This window comes from Budorcas taxicolor, chromosome 17, assembly GCF_023091745.1.
Source record: "Budorcas taxicolor isolate Tak-1 chromosome 17, Takin1.1, whole genome shotgun sequence".
NCBI classification, from domain to species: domain Eukaryota; kingdom Metazoa; phylum Chordata; class Mammalia; order Artiodactyla; family Bovidae; genus Budorcas; species Budorcas taxicolor.
The window spans coordinates 11,040,287-11,063,978 of record NC_068926.1 but is presented as its reverse complement, the minus strand read 5'-3'; the positions used below and the strand labels follow the sequence as shown (position 1 = coordinate 11,063,978).

The 23,692-nt window shown below is 41.2% G+C and overlaps 1 protein-coding gene across 2 annotated transcripts in view; it reads right to left on the bottom strand.

The window, feature by feature from the left end:
- PRMT9 (protein arginine methyltransferase 9) overlaps positions 1–14,083 on the bottom strand; it is a 36,432-nt gene extending 22,349 nt beyond the window's left edge. Inside the window, exons 1-6 of one of the 2 annotated variants that reach the window (XM_052654739.1) lie at positions 13,725–14,083; positions 11,324–11,472; positions 8,922–9,158; positions 8,246–8,413; positions 5,436–5,538; positions 4,323–4,429 (exon numbers count right to left, since the gene is read on the bottom strand). In XM_052654739.1, the coding sequence (XP_052510699.1) occupies positions 4,323–4,429; positions 5,436–5,538; positions 8,246–8,413; positions 8,922–9,158; positions 11,324–11,472; positions 13,725–13,955 (995 nt within the window). In that variant the 5' untranslated portion in view covers positions 13,956–14,083. The remainder of the gene's footprint in view (positions 1–4,322; positions 4,430–5,435; positions 5,539–8,245; positions 8,414–8,921; positions 9,159–11,323; positions 11,473–13,724) is intronic. The other variant, XM_052654740.1, reaches the window with a different exon arrangement.
- Between the last annotated feature and the right edge of the window lie 9,609 nt (positions 14,084–23,692).

Here is a 23,692-nt window from a genome sequence, read left to right as displayed (position 1 = left end):
ATGTATGATTTATGTGCTTGCTCTAACAATGTTTGATGTCAGTAAAAATTTACACTGGAAAAAAACACTTCATGAACATTTAAAAAACACCATCTTGTAACAGGAAACACTTCGACCTCCTCTCATACACACTCATTTATTAGCCTATCTGTCTTTACAGGGCTTTAAACAGTCTACTAATAGAAATTATTTTGTTATATTCTAAAAAGATGGATTATCAAATGGAAGTATTAACGAGTTTAACAATAACTAAATGAGAAATCACAAGTTACAGAAACAAAAAGAATGTGACAAGTTCCCTTTCAATTTCTTACCAAACACATGAATATAAACTTACTGTCAAAACTTCAAACAATGTAGTAAAAAGTGAAAGTCCACCTTCACAGCATCCATTTCCGCCCTGTCAGAAGTCTGGTGTCTATTCCCCTCCCACCGTTTTCTTTACGTGTGCACTATCTGTGTATACTGCCTCAGACCCACTGTTCTTATTTTCCTCTGCTCTTAACTCTTTATTTTGAAAATGATTTCAAGTTTATAGAAAGGCTTCCAGTGTCGTCTAAAGAACTCTCACATTCTTTAACCACATTCATCAAGCTTTTAATAGTCTACCACACTATTTTTATCATATTCTCTCTCTCTCCACATATATTCTTTCTTCTGAACCATTTGAGAGAAAACTGCATTCATCATACCCATTTATCCTTTCATAGATATACTTCAGTGTATCTTTATTATAAACGAGGATATTTTCTTAATTATAACAGTTATCAAATGCAGTGTTATTTCATCTTCATATTAGAATATAGTTCATATTCTATATTAACTGAATCAATAAATCAAAACTAACTTCCGCCCACGAGTCCCAATACAGGATCATGATTTCAATTTAGCTGTCCTATCCTTTAATTATCTTCAATCTTTGTCTCTCATGATGCTGACAATTTTATTTTGTTTTGGCCATACCATGTTGCTTGCAGGATCTTAGTTCCATTTATTAATCTATTTGTTATAAATAGGGATTTATGGATTCTTACTTTATTCAATGCAACTGCCGTTATATATCTTGGTGCTGAAACTGTCCAAGATTTGGCCAGCGGGAGACACTTCCAAACATGCTTCTGTGACCTTTAACCACCCACATCATTTTCTTCGGCAGCTCCTTAAATTTCTGCCCCAAGTTATTTCACAGTCATCTTCAGTCTGTTCTGCCCCAGTCTGGGAAGCAGCCATTTCTCCAGAGTTATAGTTCCCCGTGGTGAGGAATGGTATTTAAGAGCCAAGATTTGAGGGCTAGGTATGCTCACTGCTCCTAGAATTATGGCTTGTCTTTTTCACTAACCATCATTAACTCCCTTCCCTCTCTACATGTGCACCTTGACTGTTTCCTTTTGCCACCTGCAAAGTACTGCACCGGGTGAATGTTTTATCAGACTGCAGTAAGTATGCAATTGGTTTTTTGTTTTGGTTTTTCCAATTACAGTGTTATAGTAAGCATCCCTGTACACATGTTTATTATTAGGACAAATTATCAGAAGAAGAAACATCACACGAAAGACTATGCACACCTTTAGTTTTGTTAGATAACGCCAAGCTGAGCTACTAAGATGATGCACCAACAGGGTATGCAGTCTCCCATATCTAAGAGAAAACAGGCTTCCCTGGTGGCTTGGTGGTAAAGAATCCATCTGCCAATGCAGGAGACCCAGGTTCAATGCCTGGGCCAGGAAGATCCCCTGGAGAAGGGAATGGCAACCCACTTCAGTATTCTTGCTGGGAAATCCCACCAACAAGGAACCTGGTGGGCTACAGTTCATGGGGTCTCAAAACAGTCGGACACAACTCAGCAACTAAACAACAACATGAGAAAGTAGGATCTTATCTCTTTTCTGGGCCACACTGTGGGGCTTGCAGGATCTCACTTTCCCGACCAGGGATCAAACCTGGGGCCTTGGCAGTGAAAGTGTGGAGTCCCAACCACTGGGCCACCAGGGAATTCCCCTTATCAATCATTTTTAATGTTTCAGAATGTAAACAGTTAAAAATGTTATCCTATTGATTTAATTTCCATTTCTCTCATTAATAGACAATTGCAAATATGTTTCAGTTCAGTTCAGTCGCTCAGTCATGTCCGACTCTTTGCAAACCCACGGACTGCAGCACGCCAGGCCTCCCTGTCCATCACTGACTCCCGGAGTTCACCCAAACTCATGTCCATTGAGTCTGTGATGCCAGCCAACCATCTCATCCTCTGTCGTCCCCTTCTCCTCCTGCCCTCAATCTTTCCCAGCATCAGGGTCTTTTCCAATGAGTCAGCTCTTCGCATCAGGTGGCCAAAGTATCGGAGTTTCAGCTTCAACATCAGTCCTTCCAATGAACACCCAGGACTCATCTCCTTTAGGATGGACTGGTTGGATCTCCTTGCAGCCCAAAGGACTCTCAAGAGTCTTCTCCAACTTAGCTTTATTCTAAAAGCTGGAAATTTTACCTCAGATTGTCATCTGCCTTTTAACTTTTTACTTTCATCAGATATTCAGTTTTTTTTAATGTGTTAAATTTGTCAATCTTTCGTGGCTTCTGGATCCTCCCTCTGTTTTGCTTGGAAAGCCTTCGCCACTTAATGGATTTTTTTACACTTAGATACTTAATTCATCTTGGAATTGAAAGTAAAGATCTAACTTTAACTATCTGAAGGACCGGGAGGCTGGCGTGCTACAGTCCACAGGGTTGCAAAGAGTCAGACACAACTGAGCAACTAAAGAACAACAGCGGTACCCCAGGGAAGCGCTTCATCTCCGCTTCCTGAATAGTTTATCTTTTCTCCACTCATCTGAAATACCTCACCTGTATCACATACTAAATCCCTATACAGTCAAAGGGTATCTAGAGTCTTTATTGTGTTATACTGATCTATGTTTTCTATTTCTGCATCAATAAATTACTGTTTTTTATTTCTAGTTTTTATAGCTAATAAACCAAGTTTCTTAAACCTTAAAACCTCTAAACTCTGGGAACTGTAACACTAGGAAAGTGACTTTTAAGAAATCATGGAGCGCATCTATTAACATGAAGAGGCTCACTAAAGCTAATATATTTACTGATATTTTAATATATTTACTGCTACTGATCATTTTTACTGAAGCAAAATTAAATTTATACACACACACATTTGCTTACACAGAGCTGCCAACCAACTAGCTCACTCTAATTCAGCCAATCTGCTGGCAAAGGCCACTTTTTCGTTAATGCCTGTGCTCTGCTGCTGCTAAGTCGCTTCAGTCGTGGCCGACTCTGTGCAGCCCCATAGACGGCAGCCCACCAGGCTCCTCCGTCCCTGGGATTATCCAGGCAAGAACACTGGAGTGGGTTGCCATTTCCTTCCCCAATGCATGAAAGTGAAAAGTGAACGTGAAGTCGCTCAGTCACATCGGACTCTTAGCGACCCCATGGACTGCAGCCGACCAGGCTCCTCCGTCCATGGGATTTTCCAGGCAAGAGTGCTGGAGTGGGGTGCCATCGCCTTCTCCGTCCTGTGCCCTACCAATCACTAACTACTTTTATTTATCACCCTGTAGCATGCATTGAGGTGTGTAAGAAGATAAACTATAAAGATGAGCATTAGTTATCTACCAGGGAGGCGTTCAGGATGATTATTTTCTTCTTTCCATCACCAGTATTTCCTGAAATATTTATGTGTTACATTTACTACTACTGAGTTATCAGATGGAGGGCCTCCTTAAGAAGTCCTGAAACAATATGGATCAATACTTTAGCAAAATAAAAAATTCATTAATGTTCAAGAAAAAGAAGTAACCAATAAGTTTTTCTAACTGAAAAAAATTTTCACCTGTATCACACTGCATAAATCCCAGAATCTCAAGGGTACAAAGATTATGAAATTTCATCCCACCTACCAACAAAACATTACAATGTCAAGTTATTAAGAACAGAAAACTGGGAGAAGTAAAATTATTTTCACAAGGAAATTTTTATTTCACTCTAAAATTAGTCTGAATTTAGTATTTTTCTCAGGAATCTATCACACATCAAAAGGATACTATGTTGTATCAAAATTAAATTTTCCACTAGGAAATTGAAAGCTGATTGTTAATCCAAGAGTCTTATTTTTGAAGAAAGTTTTAAAGACACAAAACCAAAAAAAAAAGGCAAAAATTAAATTAAGACTGGATTAAATATCATGAATTTAAAGGTCAGAAGATGATACATTCTCATCCGAATGTCCACTAAATAACCTTTTAAGTACAGGCAACTCCTCAAAATTACTGAAATATTTTTTAATATTTACTATTTAAATAATCACTTACCTATGATGTCTTCTTATCTCTGCACATTCTACTGCCATCCCAAATATAACAGCACTTGCTGGTATAACTTTCCCATATTTTTCACAATTACCGTTTTCACCTTTGGTCTAAAAATATAACAGTGAAAATTATATTCTGCTACACTGATGTCAAAATATTTTTGTCAAAATATGTGTGTATGACGGCAAGCTATGAAAATTTATCAGAAAGCTTAGAAAAACAATAGTTAATGATAAGCAGATTAAGGTTTTTTTTCCTTTAAAAAGTTTATTTCCATTTATATATATGAATGTATATGTATAAGTATACATATATCATATATACGTGCATGTGTGTGTATATATACGTATTAATTTTTTTCTTTTTTTAAGTACTAGTAGGAAGAAAGGGAGGGAGGGAGGTGGGAGCTAGAAGCCTCTAAGTTTGCACACAAGAAAAGATCTTTGAGTATGACTTTAATCAAGAGGCCAAAATCACCATTACCTACTTGAAAAACAAACTGCTCTTCTTTCAACCTTTCATTAGCTATTTTAAGTCCAAATAATTTTCTGTAAGTAGTCGATTCTTATTACATGTTAAAATCCTTTCTTTCATAATACATATATCAATAGATACATGAAAGCTACAGTTTACAGGCCACAAGTAAAGGATTTCAATGTAAAATACAACTTGGCAATTATAAGAGTCAATTATGTCCAGCCTAGGTCCAAGTGGTACCTTAAAATCATAACATACCAGTTAACCCACTACATTCCCTTTTGGTAAACTTGCCAAATATACAATATGAGCAGTGAAGCTGTAAAGCTCAAAATATTTCCATTTCTCAACCTCACTCAAGAATTCCAGTGTCAATCCCTTCATCACATAATCTCAATTCCTAAGAACTCCTTCCTGGAGTATTTTTTGCCTGTATACCCCATTTGGGCACACAAGAATACACTGCACTATGTAATTAAATGTTTTTTGTTCGCACAGATTTCTTGCCAGCTAAATAGTATGTACCTCAATAGTGAGACGCATCTCCTATTGCTTTGCAACTATGCTAGCGGCTCAACGAGCCATCTACTGAAAAATGAATTCTTAATCAAATTTAAGTGTTTTCATGCTGCTTACCTTTGGCTGCAAAAGTAAATGCTCCCATGCATGAATCAAACTCTCCACAATTCCTTCTCCAAATAAACCTGCATCGACAGTTTCTGTTACAACTAGGGACACTCTATAGAATGATTTTTTAAAGATATATGTAAGTAAAATATCATGCTATTTATGTAAAAGATGTCAAAGCTGAGAGAAGGAAGAATATATTATAGACACAGCACAAATATAAAATTTTCTCATACATTTCATGTTTAACATCTACCCTTGAATCCTAAGGAACTCTAATGTTTCTCTAAAGCTCCTCTGTTCTCCACTGGCAGCTTCCTGGCGGGGACAGCAGGGGTCACAGACAACCTTCACTTTACCTGCTGCCTCCTGGGTTATTCTTTCACTGCCTAAACCCTAAGGATTTGTTCATATCCATTACTTTTACCAGTCCCCCTCCTTAACCCTGAGTAACTGAACATCTATCCCCAATATTCTACGAAAATACTTTCTACTATCAGTGACTCCCTACAGACAACAGGTAGTGCAGTGAGAAAGCCTACCCCTCCAAGCCCTCCCTCCACTTCCATTATCCGTGTTTATCTCTTATATGTTCATTGTCCCTCTCCTGTCACCTCTCGTGCTTTACCCACACCTGGAGTTTTCACCAAAGCCTAACCCACAGGGTTCTGGTCTCTGTCCATTCTTTCTAGAAAATCCACTCAAAAATACACCAAAAAAAAATCTCTCCCTTTGTCGAACTTCTTTAGTATTCACTGCCAGTATCATTCATTTCTGTAGTTACAAGAAAAAGATATTCTCAAGAACAATCCTTATTTTCCTATCTTGACTACAGCTGCCTTGATAACAGAAAGCAACTTTAGTATCCTCTACGGTGCCCATGGGCTTCCCAGGTGGCACTAGCGGTTAAGAACCACTTGCCAATGCAGGTTAAAAGTAAGACACGTAGGTTCAATCCCTGGGTTGGGAAGATCCACTGGAGAAGGGAATGGCAACCCACTCCAGTATTCTTGCCTAGAGAATCCCATGGACAGAGGAGTCTGGCAGGCTGTGGTCCATGGGGCCACTTCAGCTGGACACGACTGAAGCACAATATGGCACTGTGCCTAAACCCAGTATTGTATATACATACACAAGTTTTCAGTATTTATGATTGCATGTATTTAGAATGCAAAAAGCATCTCAAATCATCTGATATCTTCAAGTCTCTAGATTTGCCCAAGGTAAAAATAAATCATTATTAATTATTATTATTGGGCTTCACTGGTGGCTCAGCAGTAAAGAATCCGCCTGCAATGCGGGAGACATGATTTCGATCACTGGGTCGGCAGACCCTCTGGAAAAGGAAATGGCAACCCGCTCCAGTATTCTTGCCTTAGAAACCCCAAGGAGAAAGGACCCTAGCAGGCTACAGTCCACAGGGTCGCAAAGAGTTGGACACAACTCAGTGACTTAACAACAACAAATTATTATTATTATAACCATATCTCTTCATCCAAATCCAATACATCCTTTCTATAATACTATGTGTGAGAAAAAAGTGGATTACGGTAATGAAACTTTGATTCACACTATGTACTGAATTGGGTACCGACCAAAAATCACACTGAAGCTCTAACCCCCAGTATGACTGTATTTGGAGATAGATCTTTACGAGGTTAATTAAGGTTCAATGAGGTCATGTCCTAATCCGATGGGACCTGTTTCCTAATAAAAGTGGAAGTGATCACAGCAGTGATCTCTCTCTCCTCGCAGCTACGGAGGAAAGGCCACGTAAGGACACAGCAGGACGGCCATCTGTAAAGCCAGTAAGAGAGCTCCTGCCGGAAACCAAATCTGCCAGCACCCACAATCATGGACTTCCAGCCTCCAGAGCTGTAAGAAGATAAACGTCTGTAGTTCCAGCCACCTAGTCTGTGGTATTTTGTTAACGGCAGCCTGATCAGTCTAAGACAATTGAGGATACTAATTCTATACAATGTATTTAATACCTGCCTAAAGAATCCAACAGGACTTCAGGAAAACAAAGCCAGAGACAACTGAAAAGTGTAACCATCATGCCAATCTAAATATTCTTATACATACACGGAAGAAGACTTTTCAAAATCATAGTCCCATGTATGACAGAGTGTAAACAGGCCCCGTTTCAACGTGAACTGAATCTCAGTGAGATGGAAAGAGAGACGACCCAGGGGAAGTAGTAACACGAGTGCTACACAGAGAAAACTGTGCCTAAGAATGATAGTTTGTTGGACCAGACAATGTTTAAATCCCCTCTAGCTCTAAAATTCCATCCCCTTGTGATATGGATCAAAACGAGTAACACTAAAAAGCTGAGACTTACGACATAATATTCAAAGCAATTGAAGAGGGGAAGTCAAAATACATTGACAGCTGATGCTTCCAAAGCTTTCATTTTAGCCAAGAATATTAACACCGAATGTGATTAAGTCCATCAAGCTTAATCTACTCACGCATTACGTTTACAATTTTTAAACAGCTATGGACCACATAGGAGGTATGATCCATTTTCACAACTAAATACTAGAATGAACAAAGATAAAGTAACCTGCTAAAGCTGAAGTTTATTGATTAAATCCCTTGCTGCATATTTTATTTCTCAAGATCTTTAAATCTTGTCAAGAATATGACCTTATTATGAAAATCCATCTTATGCTGAACTATCCTATATCTGTACCTTTACAATATAAAGGTTTCAGCATTTCTATTTGGACTAGAAGCTAGAAATGTGAATATCTTAATTCTTAAGAAATAAAATAGTGGAGTATAAACAGCAAAATTAGTTCATGGCGTAATACCTTTCAGGAATGTGTTTTGGAATTTTTATGTCAAGCGACTTCATGTGTAAGAGTTTGACCCCTTCTTCCATCTTGTTTGCTGCCACTACATCACAGGCCAGTTCATACATGGTCTTGGATAACTCACAGGCATACACAGAATGTGCTCCAGCTTTCCTAGCAAACATGCTGCAAGGGGAAAAAGTGCTCCATCAAAAAAATAATCTGCTGTTTTCAAATTTCAGTGAAATTATGAAACGTGGGGTTTTCCTTTTATTCTTTACCACCACCATTATTCACTCTGCATTTGGAAAAAAAAATGAGCTAATATTCTCTCCAAGAAACAAATAAGACAATAAATCATAACATCCACCTTATTAAGACAACTGTCATGCAGAATGCTAACAGACTTTTAAAAACTAGACTCAATCAGAATGTTAATGTAAAACCTACTCGTAAAAGCATTATGCAAAATTTCAATAACTCTGAATGTTTCTTGGTGGCTATGTCAAATTCTTAATAAAGTAAAAGTTATAGTGAAAATGACAATAATAATAGTTGCATGAATAATCATAACAAGATTCTGAGAAATAATCTCTATTTTTAAATTTCACTGTCAAAATTTTCCACATTTGATAAAATCTTTAATTTACATTAGTATACATCTATATGTAATTAAAACACAGTTCCAACAAACCTTAGTATTCCAGTTCCTGCTCCAATATCCAAAACACTTTTGGAGCCCGAACACACTGCCTTTTGGATCGCTGCGTTATAAATCGTATTCCTTTTGGTGTCATTAAGCATGATAAAGTGCCAGCGTTCCACCAACCAGTTTGCAACACGATAAAAATTCTCCTTTGCATCACTGAAATCAGGGTTTAGCTTCACTGCTTTATGAAAATACCCAGCTGCTTCATCTCTAAAGCCCATTCTAGAATGAAAAATGACAAATGAAACATTCAACTCTACACCATCAATGCCCTGGTTCATGTCACTCATCTAGCCTGAGAACCCCTCTCCAGCACCCCAAATCCTACCCAACGCGAGTGTCGTCTCCTTGGGAAGCCTTCAGTGAGGACTGTGAGTCTCATTTACTTCTCTCCTTTCTGAATCCCTATTATATTTATGCATTCCAGGACACTAACAAGGAACCTGACTATGAAATACTACTTTACTATCGTGTAGTAGAAGCTCTCCTAGTCATCTTCCATTTAAACAACTTTCTAGAACACCAGGATTCTAAAAACCACTTCCACTGTAAAAGATACTAATGCCTATGGCTAGCAGGTGCCTCTCTACTGTGCTTTCAACTGAGCAGAATGGTCATCAAGAGTTAGCCATATTTGCAGCCAGACCAATTTACACTTGTTACTAAAATTATATATTTTGTTGTACTTGTTACTAAAATTATATATTTTAATTAAAAATAACTGAAACCAAGTGAATATGACTGCAAAAAGAGAGTCATTGTGTCCGAAGGAAAAAACATCAAAGGTGAGTCACCAAAAAATTACTACTGAATTATATGTGAGCAAATCAACAATAAAAGACAGAAGGAAAAACCTATCAAACCACCCTGCTTCTTACACCATCCAAAAACTCCCTGTCTTTGTAAAATAGCTCCCCATCTGTAGACCAATACACTTGTACTGCACAGAGTTAGCTGCTGTGTAGCTCCCAGACCAGATTTCACAATGGCCCATACTCTTCTCAACGAGTGAGTTACCCGACCACGTGCTTGGATTTACCGCAAACTGCTATTCAAACTTCTAAATGTTTACTCACAATTTCTATTTTTATACCTCACTGTTCAGTTCAGTTCAGACGCTCAGTCGTGTCTGACTCTTTGCAACCCCATGAACCGCAGCACGCCAGGCCTCCCTGTCCATCACCAACTCCCAAGTCCACCCAAACCCATGTCCATTGAGTTGGTGATGCCAGCCAACCATCTCATCCTCTGTTGTCCCCTTCTCCTCCTGCCCTCAATCTTTCCCAGCATCAGGGTCTTTTCCAATGAGTCAGCTCTCCGCATCAGGTGGCCAAAGTATTGGAGTTTCTGCTTCAAAATCAGTCCTTCCAATGAACATCCAGGACTCATCTCCTTTAGGATGGACTGGTTGGATCTCCTTGAAGTCCAAGGGACTCTCAAGAGTCTTCTCCAATACCACAGTTCAAAAGCATCAATTCTTCAGCGCTCAGCTTTCTTTATGGTCCAACTCTCACATCCATACGTGACTACTGGAAAAACAGCCTTGACTAGACGGACCTTCGTTGAAAGTAACGTCTCTGCTTTTTAATATGCTATCTAGGTTGGTCATAACTTTCCTTCCAAGGAGTAAGTGTCTTTTAATTTCATCGCTGAAATCACCATCTGCAGTGATTTTGGAGTCCAGAAAAATAAAGTTAGCCACTGTTTCCCCATCTATTTGCCATGAAGTGATGGGACTGGATGCCATGATCTTAGTTTTCTGAATGTTGAGCTGACTGGTAGTTTACACACCACACTAGTGTATGGTCCACATGATGAAGAGAACTGAGTTAGTAGAACCCTTTCATACTCATACTTCCTTGCAAGCACCTCTAAGCATTCCACCAATTTTAAAGAAACGGAATCAGACTATTCATTTATGGCATAAGCAAAAAAACATTCTAGAACCCAAACAGTGAATGGCACTCTTACGAAAGGAAATGGCAAGTTTCCAGGAAGCTCTGGAGAACAGGTTTACAAGAAGTTTCCCCAGCAAGGGACCACAGTGACTTCTCTGCCACCCTGGGAATCAGGCTATGTCCTCTCCAAAAAAGTCTGTATATCTCAGCCCAGGGAAAGGAACTCTTTCATGGATACCTGATCTCAGCCCCAAGGGCAGCAGCTATTACACAGTATATGATGTAAAATTATTATATAATGTATCTACTACTCCTATATGCTTTTGAGTTCTCTTTACTTCTCACTAACCAACTCTCTAGTCTGATCCCTTTAAAGTTAATAATTCTTTGGAGTAAACTTTCCCTGCTCAAATTACTGTACTATACATTTATCTAATCCAGACAGATCCCGAGTAGTTCTGAACTTGTAATACTGAAACCACTGCATACCTGAAGAGATGCTCCCCCATACTGTTGCAAATCACTTCATCATCAGGAAACAGTTCCAAGGCTTGCTCATAGCAGCCAAGTAGGTCTTGTGTTCGACTGAGAGCATCGAGTTCTTCAGCCCATCTGAAGAGCGTATACTGAAAAGTTTCCTTCACAAAAGAGAACATAAATCAGTCAACAACATAAATGATGAAAGAATATTCAACACGGGTTGAAGAGTCCACAGAAAATAAAACTTAATGACAATTGAAAATCGCCTTAAGTCTTATTTGGCTTTAATAGACCCTGTTTGCGGCATAAATGAGTAAATTTTATCACCTACATGGTAGTAAAAGGCAAAATTAAGACAATCTGACCACTCTCCAAACTCTCTCCATACTTGGCCTCCTCATCACATTCTCCACTGACCCCTTTTTTTGAGGATTCCTATGTTTAGGAGTAAGGCCTTGACCCTCTTTTCTTCTCATTCATCCCCAAGGCATCACCTACATGTTGATGGATGCCACATCTACATCTCAAATCAAGACCCTCTCTTTTGAACCTCCGGCCCACAGATACCACTCCCCGGTAGTCATCTCAACCAGGGGCTGCACCCCTACCCAACCTCAAACTCAGCTCAACCCAAACATTTCCTGACCAGTGCTCAGAGAAGAGCACTGAACATCAGTCCTGTTCCTATCCCGACAGAGGCCTCCCAGAGAGAAATTCAACATACAATTTTGAAAAAAATTAAAAATGTTCTAAACTGAACCCATAACATTCTTCTCACAAAGGTTAAGGCACCACCCAACCTCAGGCCATGAAGTCACCTTATAATGCTACCTTAACTCCAAAACAATTAATTTCAAACCCAGCCAATTCTCTCTCATTATCTTTAAATCTATCACCACCTCTCCCCGCACTGTGGCGGCCTTTCACTCATACTTCATGCACCTCTGCACCCAATACAATGTGGGCCTTATGACCACTTGTGCAACAACAGCAATCGCCTTCCCACAGACACCCTCACTCCAGTCGCATCTCCCTCCCAACATTCTCCACACTGCAACCCAGTGCAGACAGAGAAGCCTGCAGTCATTCCAGCTTTATTACTGACAACATTTATATCATCTTCACCTATTTTCCACAAGAGTTAAACCTGAAACAGAATTTTAATAGAATTCACTAGAGAGACGAGGATAGCATGAAGACTCTAGGGTCTGGGAGAAAAAAAAAACACAGATTATACTAAATGGACTGGGGAATTTATAGGTAAGGAGCTTGGTGTGGCTGAAGAGTGAGGATGGGAAGTAGAAGGAAATAAGACTAAAGAAACAGATCTTTCACAGAGGCCCATGAAAAGAAATATGGGGCTTTGTTTTGCAGGAAATAGAGCTAGTTACTTAGGCCTACTAAACATCAGGAATTGAAATACAAACTTTATATGTATTTGTAATACACACTGTCCCTGTTTTACCAGAGGAAACTAAGGAACAAAGCACTGAGGAAAAAAGCACTTGGACGGATCCATTATTTTACATCTGCCTACCTAGAAGAGCAAACTCAATCTCAAGGTAACACTTTCTCCTCCTTGAGGCTAGCTGGTCCTGAAATTTACACTAAGTTTTTGTGAACTACAAATGTCTATATAAAATTGACATCTATTGGGAAGAAGTTGGGGATTCTAGGATCCTATCCAAAATATCAACAGTCTTGAGGTTGAGAAACCTTGCATGAAATAAAGCGAAGTAGCTTCAGGTTGAAAACTGAATGCAAAATTAAGCTAAATCATTTTTCGAAATTTTTCTAAAATAATCTGGGGGGGTGGGGGGGAGGAACGTACAGAACTTCAACAGAGTAACTCTCACAAATAATCTAATTATTGAAACTTAAAAGAATGCATCACCAAATGATTACTTCAGGCTAATTCCAAATTTAATTCAGCATTCTCTCCACCCAAGAGTAGAAAGGAGAGACAAGTGCAAACGTCCTGGGGCAGGAACTTGCTAGAATTAGATACAGGAGATGACTGAAGATCACTGAAGGCCTCGTGCGCAATATAACCTTTGGAATTTGATTGAAGTGAAAGTTTTGAAATAGAGGAATGACACCATCCGGCTTTTGCTATGAAGTGCTCACGTTGGCTGTGTTGCAGAAGACAGTCTAGTCTCCCGAGCCAAAGCGTACTGCAAAAGTCAACAGGAGATGGTTGAGGCTTGAATCAGGGTAGTAAAAAAGAAAGTGGTGAAAAGAAATACGATTCTGGATGTAAATTTCGAGGGTCACCAAACAATATTTTTTAATAGGCTGGTTGTGGTTGCGAATAGAAGAATCAACGGTAAACAGTAAACAATAATAACAACCACCAGGCACTTAGAGACCACACTCCCTCCTCCAACTACCTACGTATTCATTTACTTACACAGAACAGAGGATCGACCTGCGAGAGAAGGGCCCTCCTCACCTTTACATCGTCTTTCAGCTCCGGCGCCAGGCTGAGCACGAGGAGGTAGTGGGCATAGGCGGTGCCGAAGTCCTGGGAACCCAGGCAATGCTCTGCGCTCTGCAAGGACCGCGACACCAGCTCGTCCCGCCCAGGTGCCCCGGCGCCACTCCCGGCGCCCCGGCGGGGCCTGGGCCGCGAGTTCGGCATGACAGAGTCACCGACCGAAACCTGCGCCACTATCACCAAAGGGAAGATGCTCTGGTAAACGGAAGGAGCAAAGAGTCTCGGGGACACCACTTCCACGTAACTAACCGGAGCGCCAGAATCTGCGCAGGTAACCTATTCCCGGGCCACCACAAGCTCGCCCACCTTCGCCAGGCAGAAGCCCCGGAGGGGCGGGTCCCATTGGCTGGCGGCGCACGCTGCGCAAACGTCAGCACGCCCGACGTGAGCACGTCGCCCCCCTCCCCGTTTAGGCGATAAGGCGCGAGGCGTCCATCGCGCGTGCGCTTAGGGGACTTTCGTTAATAACTTCTTTCTTGTTCGGGCGTCTGACGAGAAACAATAATAGCTTTCTCCCTCTTTTCTGACTTCAGGAGTGTGTGACTTCAGCTGGGACACCCAAACTCGGCCGACCCAACCAAGCCGAAGCTGCACCTTCCCGCGAGGGAGGTGATAACGTACGAGGAGAGCGGTCAGGCGTTTATGGTGATGTGTAAGGCATTTGAGTTGTAATCACCAGATCGCGAAGTGGCGAAAGTGAAAAGAACTCGGAAATAGCAAAAGCACCCCAAATGGGGTAGAGGAAATGCTTTCACCGACGTTTTAAAAATCATCCTCACAGAACCTTGTGAAGTGTACCTCTGGATTATTCTCATTTTACAGACTGGGAGGGATATCCTGAGACGGCACTTGCCCAAGAAAATCACACACAGGCAGGGCTCAAATTCGAGTCCCTGGCTTCCTGTTCAGTTTTCTCTAAAACGAACTTAGGATTTATCTCAACTCTTCGGGGTTATCACTGCTGTATACTGAGTACGTTATTACATTTTAAAAGTTTTTCTGCATTCAAGTATGGACCCTAAGGGGTAAATTCAGAACTTTTAAACCGGAGGGCATCAGTTCACTTCAGTTCATTAGCTCAGTCGTGTCCGACTCTGCGACCCTATGGACTGCAGCACGCCAGGCCTCCCTGTCCATCACCAACTCCCGGAGCCTACCCAAACTCAGGTCCATTGAGTTGGTGATGCCATCCAACCATCTCATTCTATGTCGTCCCCTTCTCCTCCTGCCCTCAATCTTTCCCAGCATCAGGGTATTTTCAAATGAGTCAGCTCTCCGCATCAGGTGGCCAAAGTATTAGAATTTCAGCTTCAACATCAGTCCTTCCAATGAACATCCAGGACTGATTTCCTTTAGGATGGACTGTTTGGATCTCCTTGCAGTCCAAGGGACTCTCAAGAGTCTTCTCCAACACCACAGTTCAAAAGCATCAATTCTTTGGCGCTCAGCTTTCTTTATAGTCCAACTTTCACATCCATCCTAAACGGAGGGGGTGATGCATAGGAATTACAGCTGAAAAAAGTCATTCTTTTCCCTAGTTTCATACATGCAGATGGTGAATGATTACTTAAGGAACAAAAAAAGGAAACATTTTGCATGTCAAACTGACAGACTTTGGGGACTCCAGTTCTCAGAAACACATCATTTACTTGCCTTTATGCCTTCTCTTTTGACCTGGTTGTCTGAACCACCCTTCCTCACAGCACACAGGTAAATTCTAATTAATTCTTCAAAATCCGGGTCACTAGATTGTGGCTTGCTGTGGTAGTCAGAAAATTCCTCAAGGACAGGATTATTTTTAATAATTTTTTAACTGTGTACCTGCCAGAGTCTGGCTCAAAGTAAGGAATTAGATTTTTTTTTAATTTTGGTGGAAACTACATCACCCCACTCCTTGGTTTTGCACTTTAAGACTTAACCATTTAAAGTCCTATTTCTCTCTCAATCTCAATTGCTACTTTCTGTACTATATTTAAGATTGAACTGTATTTATTTCAGTATATGGGGGGAATCATCAGTAACTGATCTACAATAAGAATAGACGAGATTTTCTTTTGAACCAAACAGAATTAACTGCCTGGGAAACAGGCTGTTGGATAGCTCTGAGGAACTGTTTCATGGAAACATGGTTTCAGCACAGTTTTATATATTGTCAGAACAAAGAGTATCAAACATGACAGAGCTGCATTCTCTCAGGTTTCAAAAGAGACAGAGCCGCACATACACAGTGAATCAGTACGGCCTTGTGTTCGGGGAAGGGAGCCTTATCATCGATAGAGTACAAATACTGACCATTGACGTTCCAGGAAGAGAGAGGCATTTCTATCTTCAAAATGGACATTTTTCCTCTGGACAATGGCCCCTTTTCTTTAAAGGTTACAGCAAATGTACAATGTATGTTTAAATAGGCCAGAAAGCAGGCTGTTCTGGTTAGCACAAAGTTCTAGTTAAATCATGTATAGGCAAGAAGGACTTCCCCATACCTCAGTATGTGAAAATTTTTTTCCTTCATCACTTCATGCAACTGAAATGCTAAGGGCTCTTTTGTCCCAGTAGGATGTAGTAGAAGATGAAGACTACTAAACTGAAAAAAAAAGTACATTCTAGTCCAAGCTTGGTCCTTCCTGGCCCATTCAAGAACCATTCCTTAAGAGTATTTGAAAAAAGACCTAACAAAGCTGCTTCTACTTTGCACACAAGGTGGACTGGACCATCAAATGAGATGGTATATGTATCAGCATTATGTATATAACATATATGTAATGCTATGCATTATTATTCTTATGTAGACTCATTTAAAACATAGCTGGGTTATTAAAAATTAGATCACTAATACCTTTGAGCATTTGATCAGAAGTCTAGACAACTCATATCTTTTAAGAGACCATTGTAATAGACTACTGGGACCATGCTCTAGAGCCCGTGCTCTGCAACAGGAGAAGCCATCATGATGAGAAGCCCTTGCACCACCACTACAGAGTAACCCCCACTCACCACAGCTAGAGAAAGCCCACTTGCAGCAACAAAGACCCAGCACGGCCAAAAAATTAATTTTTAAAAAGAGTACTTGAAATGATTGCTAAAACTAAGAAAAGTGTCACAGGTAAAAAAAAAAAAGTCAAATGTAATTGGCTGGACTCTCTCTCCAGAAAGCAGAGGGAGACCTCCTAACCATTCTCTTCAGAGATTTTGGTTTGGGGGAATCACTTTAGACTTTATCATTCTGTCAGCTCCATGAGTCCCTGCTTCTGCTGAATTAGGCAGGACTTCATTTCACAGATGATTTTGTACCCCAGGGTACGCTTTCCCATTCCACAGGGCAAGATTTCTTTTCTCTTGTTTTGCCTTGTTTTCGTTTTTTTTTTTTGGTCTGTTTGGCTTGTTAAGATAACCAAACTACTTAAAACATTTAGACCACATGAAACTCAAAGTGGACATATTATTACCAAGTCAATATAGGCTGAGATGGAGGGAAAACTTGACAGAAAGTGAGAAAGGGCAGAAAAGAAAAAAGCCAACTTCAGTTGTTTCGTCATCTCCTATAGTATCAACCTGTGGGCAGTGACTACTGCTAAAAAAAACAAAAAGCTAAGGATGCTTCCTGTCCCTTCTGAAAAACTTCAGATAATTTTCTGAGCTACTAAGACGCTTACTCCTTGGAAGGAAAGTTATGACCAACCTAGATAGCATATTGAAAAGCAGAGACATTACTTTACCAACAAAGGTCCGTCTAGTCAAAGCTATGGTTTTTCCAGTGGTCACGTATGAATGTGAGAGTTGGGCTGTGAAGAAAGCTGAGCACTGAAGAATTGATGCTTTTGAACTGTGGTGTTGGAGAAGACTCTTGAGAGTCCCTTGGACTGCAAGGAGAGCCAACCAGTCCATCCTAAAGGAGATCAGTCCCAGGTGTTCATAGGAAGGACTGATGTTGAAGCTGAAACTCCAATACTTTGGCCACCTCATGCGAAGAGTTGACTCATTGGAAAAGACTCTGATTCTGGCAGAGATTGGAGGCAGGAGGAGAAGGGGACGACAGAGGATGAGATGGCTGGATGGCATCACTGACTCGATGGACATGAGTTTGAGTGAATTCTGGGAGTTGGTGATGGACCGGGAGGCCTGGCGTGCTGCGGACTGATCGACTGAACTAAACTGAACTGAAGTCTAACTTACACTGAATGTTCTAGATAGAGAAATCACAGGTTATTTGCATTTCTTTGTGGTTTATCTTTAACTCAGACACTCTCTTAGACACTAGGGAAAGTCAGTTGAAAGAAATGGAACTGACACAAATAGCATGGGGCATTTGCGCACCACAAGAAACTGAGATAGAAAACATATTTCAAGTACTATTTTTTCTTCCTTTATTACCTCATTCATGAGACTTAAAATTCCTCAAGGCTATATATGTTTATTGAAGGCTAACTATATTTATTGAAATTACTTTTCAGTTGTTTTGAAAGAACTGAAAGAACTATGAAACATAGTTTGAAAGAACTATCTATGTTTGATCACAAAGAACCCTGAAGTATGATGTGAATCATATGCACAATGTACATTTTACTTCTTGGTCCTTAGTCAAAGGTTTCTTTGAAAATATTGAAAGCATCATTCCTTTGTTCACAATAGCCTTCCTCCTCTCCAACCAAAACTGTAATCTTTAACGACTCTTAAGAGTCTGATTCCTTCATTTATATGTTCTTTTTTGCACCCTCTTTTAAGGTTCTAAGAAAAACCTCACTGATGGGGAAAACCACTGCTGACTCAGAAGCAGGTTTAATTGTGGTTATCTTTCACCATGTTCTAGGCAGCTTGTCAACAAACCACATATGCCAAACAAGGAAGCAAAACCAACTGAAGGGCTCTCAGCTTTCCAGTGTGCAGGAGTTGAAGGTTAACAGGGGGAAGAAAGCTCACAGGAACTTCATTAACAAGGGGTTAAACAGTTTACTGGACACAAGGTATCTTGGGTTTATATCTTCAGAGAAGACTCGTATGTTTTTCGCACTATCTTGTATGTTCTATGATTTGGAGTCTTGTTCTCAGCTCTGTGCATTAGGGTCATTTTGGCAGCTTTTAAACAATACCCACACCTGGGCCTCATTTCCAAAGATGCTGATTTAATTGGCCCGGAGTGGAGTCTGGGAATGAGTCTTTTTAAGAGCTCCCTGGAGAGGCTAATGTGCATACCAGGAATGCAGGGTATGGGGCAGGTTGTCTTCTTTTTTTTAAACTGGAGTATAATTGCTTTACAATGTTGTGTTAATTTCTGCTGTAAACTGAAGTGAATCAACTATATATATATATACATATATCTGCTCCCCCTTGAACCTCCCTCCCAACCACCCCCATCCCACACCTCCGAGACAGGGCACCAAACTGAGCTCCTTGTACTGTGCACTGGCTTCCCGAAAGCTATCTGTTTTACATATGGTAGTGTATAGATCGGAGAAGGCAATGAATGGCACCCTGCTCCAGTACTCTTGCCTGGAGAATCCCATGGACGGAGGAGCCTGGTAGGCTGCAATCCACAGGGTTGCGAAGAGTCAGACACAACTGAGTGACTTCGCTTTCACTTTTCACTTTCATGCACTGGAGAAGGAAATGGCAACCCACTCCAGTGTTCTTGCCTGGAGAATCCCAGGGATGGCAGAGCCTGGTGGGCTGCTATCTATGGGATCGCACAGAGTCGGACATGACTGAGGCGACTTAGTGGCAGCAGCAGCAGCAGTGCATAGATGTCAATCTTACTCTCCCAGTTCATCTCAGTCTCCCGTTCCTTGGGGAAGGCTTCTATAGGGTTGCTGGTGTGTTTGAAGTACGTGGTGTAGGCAGTATAGGCATAAAGGCAGTTTGGGGAGTGGGAAATAATTTGTTTATGGCTTAACAAGAATTGTGAAGAGCCAACTAAATTCTTTGGAGTTCAAGTGGTTGTTGTATGATGAAAAACAAAATGTTCATCATATTGAATTATTTGTTGGAGAGAAAATTTTATAATTGAATCAACAAAACACTGCAGCCATAGTACAACTGCTTGGCTATTAAAATATGCATTAATGGATTCTCACTAAATATTCCCAGTTTCTTCCATTTTTTAAAAAGCTTTTACTGTAATTAGGATTCTTATTGCTGTTGTTTACATAACCCTTTCTAATTGCTCCCTGTACATTTCAAAATCTAGAACTCAAAGTTAGATGTAAAACTAACAATGGCAAAACCAATGCTGAGTTGAAAATCTGAGTGTACAGGGGCCTTTAGTAGTGTGACAACAGTGTTCAGAGGCAGTGAAAGAGAAAATCCATGTATCAACCATGCTTGGTTCTAGAGAATCTGCCTGAGTCTCCTGCTGGAAATACCAACCAAAATGTTGGTGCCAAAGATGGATTCCAAGTAATCTGAATAGAGTATGTCCTGACAAAGCATTCAGAAAAATGCTAAAAATCCACTTAGAGGAAAAAATCTAAATGTGGGAGTCACCTCAACTCTTTGCACTCCTCTCCCTCTTCCCCATCAATCATGACTAGTCCAGGTCCCAGCAGGATCAAACTCAGAGGGCTTATCAATTAAACAGAGTTTTATCAAATGACTGTTGACAGAGGTCAGGGAGGTTCAGGGAATCAGCAAAGCTTGTGAGGTGTCCAGAGACCAGCAACGCCTGGAAGCTACTGCTATCCTTTGTCCTGAAGAAGCAGAAGGAGAGGACTACATTACCCAGACCCAGAAAGAGTTGTAAGTATGGAAGAGAGGCCACCTAACCGGAAGTATCGCCGTCAGCAGAGGAGAGAATTCCCTGACCTTTTTCTCCCCCTACCTACCAACCTCTTATTGATGCCTCCTACTAGCAGAACCCAATCCAAAGGGAGCTAGTAAGGAATCTTAGATGACACAGTCCAGAGAGTCAGTCACCCTCCAGGGCACAGAGAAGGACAAAGAAAGGTAGAAAATGGTTCTGTAGCAAATGGAGGATAATCAGTGAAATTACCAAGTTTTACCTCTTGGACTTCCTAAATCAAAAAAAACCTTCCCCCTCCTCTGATTGCTTGCTGCCCTTGCCTGCATTCATCATTTTAACCTTTCCCCTTGTCTGTTATAATGGCCTTTCATCCCCCAGGCTTCGGTCATGCACCTCTTAAATTCATCTTTCATCTTCATTGCTGTAGCTGAAATGATCTAAAAAGCAAATTTCACAATTCATTGGCTCCCCAACACCTAGAGCTGTGTTTAAACTTTTTAAGCAAATAAGTTGTGTAGAGAATCATTCTAAATCCTAATCAAAGGTTTCCCTCAGGAGAGGAAAGGCAAGAGTCATGTTGAGCATGTAACTTTCCACACTGAGATTGTACTAGATTGTACTAAGTGTGGATTGTACATTCCACACTCAGAATGTACTATTTGAGAATACATTAAAGATCTGGGGTTCCTTAGTAGCTAAAAGCCCCAAGAATGTCTACTTATAGTGTCCTCCCTGAGCAAAATAAAATAGTTGACCCAATTAGAGTTTAGACCTGTGGAAGTAAATGAGTTGATAAGGGCACAGTTTCGACTTCTTTTTGTAGCAACCTTGGAGAAGAAAATGGCAACCCAGTCCAGTATTCTCGCCTGGAGAATCCCATGGACGGAAGAGCCTGGGAGGCTACAGTCCACGGGGTCGCAAAGAGTTGAACACGACTGAGCGACTTCACTTCTTCTAGAGCCTGGGAGCTGCAACCACTGACTGAAAGAGAGAAGGCGCCACAGTGAAAAGCCCATGCCCTGCGACTAGAGAGTAGCCTCCGCTTGCCACAACTAGAGAAAAGCCCATGCCGCAAGAAGGCCCAGAGCAGCCCCAAAAAGAGGCCAACCCCAGGTCCCAGGCTAGGCTTTCTGATAGTGGCTTTTTATACCCTTTACATCAGAAGGCTCTCTGTAAGGAGGTGTTTTAGCTCAGTCATTGTCAGGGCACGTAACAGGAGGCTATTGTCTGAATCTGAATCCTAGCCCTGCCATTTACCACTGAGGCATCTTGAACAAGTTAAGTTACTTAACTTCTAGACCTGAATTTCCTTATACATGAAATAAGGATCATCCTGTACCTATCTCTTGGCTTTGTTGTAACGATTAAATAAGTTAATAGTAGTACTAGTAATGTTAGTCTCTAAGTCAGGCCTGACTCTTTGTGACCCCACGGATTGTAGCCCACCAGGCTCCTCTGTCCATGGAATTCTCCAGGCAAGAATACTGGAGTGGATAGCCATTCCCTTGTCCAGGGAAATCTTCCCGACTCAGGGATTGAACCCGAGTCTCCCCATCATGGACAGATTATTTACTCTCCGAGCCACCAGAGAAGCCCATAGTTATAGTACCCAGATCACGTTAAGCCCTCAGTAAGAGTTACGGAGAAGGCAGTGGCAACCCACTCCAGTACTGTTGCCTGGAAAATCCCATGGACAGAGGAGCCTGGTAGGCTGCTGTCCACGGGGTCGCACAGTGTCGGACACGACTGAAGCGACTTAGCAGTTTAGCAGCAAGAGTTACTTGTTCTTACTCCAGCTTCCTCTGAAGGGGAACTCATGGTTCTCAGAAGAGTGAGGCTTCCATCCAAAAGGAGCTGTAGCGCCTGCCAGTTACCTGAGTCTTACTTGGACCTGGAGACCTATAATGGGGGTGGGGGGAGGGGGGAGAAGGGAAAGGAGACAAGAAGTCTTTCCTCCTCTTCCTACTGCCCCCCAAATAAACTGACATCTGCCTTAAGAGCTGTAAGTGCTTAATTCAGTTTTCTCCCACGATTGAGTTTAAGAAAGGAAGCAAATACAGTGTTTTTCTTGGTGCAATATAAAGGATAGATCTTAAATTGTGGTGACAAACCCACAGGTTTTTTAAACTTGGTGGAAAGTAATGATCACAGAAGATTCTGTCTTCTGTGATGGAAAACCTAGTCTTTGTGCAAGGTACTCATTGGATGTGAACCAGATTATTACAGGCTCTGGGGAAATAGTAACTCATCTTGTGATCTGTCTTCAGAGCAGTTGGCTTAAACTATTCAGGACTCATGCTTTCCAAGCCAAAGATACCCTCTCCATCCCCCTTACATGTAAGATTTTGATCAATACCCAACACCTTTAGGTCCGGGAACTATTTTGCCTATGATAGGATAATGGTTAGGAGGCTTCCTATGTGGTGCTAGTGGTAAAGACTCTGCCTGCCAATGCAGGAGACTCAAGAGACTCGAGTTCCATCCCTGGGTCAGGAATATTCCCTGGAGAAGGGAATGGCAATCCAGTCCAGTATTCTTGCCTGTAAAATCCCATGGACAGAGGAGTCATAAAGAGTAGAACACGACTAAGCAACTGAGAAGAGCAGCAGAGGGATAAAGCTTAACTGAGCTGGCCCCATTGAAATAGACGTCAGAACCGAAGCTGTGACACCCAGTTGGCCTCCCACGCCCTCTTCCAAAGCCTAAGGGGCTTTGTTGAGCCCAGTTTGAAGCCACTCCCCTGTAAGGTTAAGTCTAAGCTCCTTAAGTAAGCCCAGGCTACATGAGTTGGCTCCCACTTAACCCCTCTCGCCTCAGTCTCCAACATTTCCTGCTTCACTGTCCTCATTCACGTTTTTGCTAAGGTAGCTCTCCCCCCTTCATATAATGTGTTCCGTCCTAGTATGCTCTGCTCATGCCATATCATCTTTACTTAGTTCAAAATTCTCCACTTCTCCAAATTGCTAATTCAGGCAAAGTATTCTTTCTCTGATTTCTCATAGTCACCTACCCATAACTCAATTTTAGCATATTTGGTTTTGGTTTTAGTCACTAGGTTGTGTCCAGTTCTTCTGCAACCCCATGGACTGTAGCCTTCCAGGCTCCTCTGTCCATGGGATTTTCCAGGCAAGAATACCGTTGCCATTCC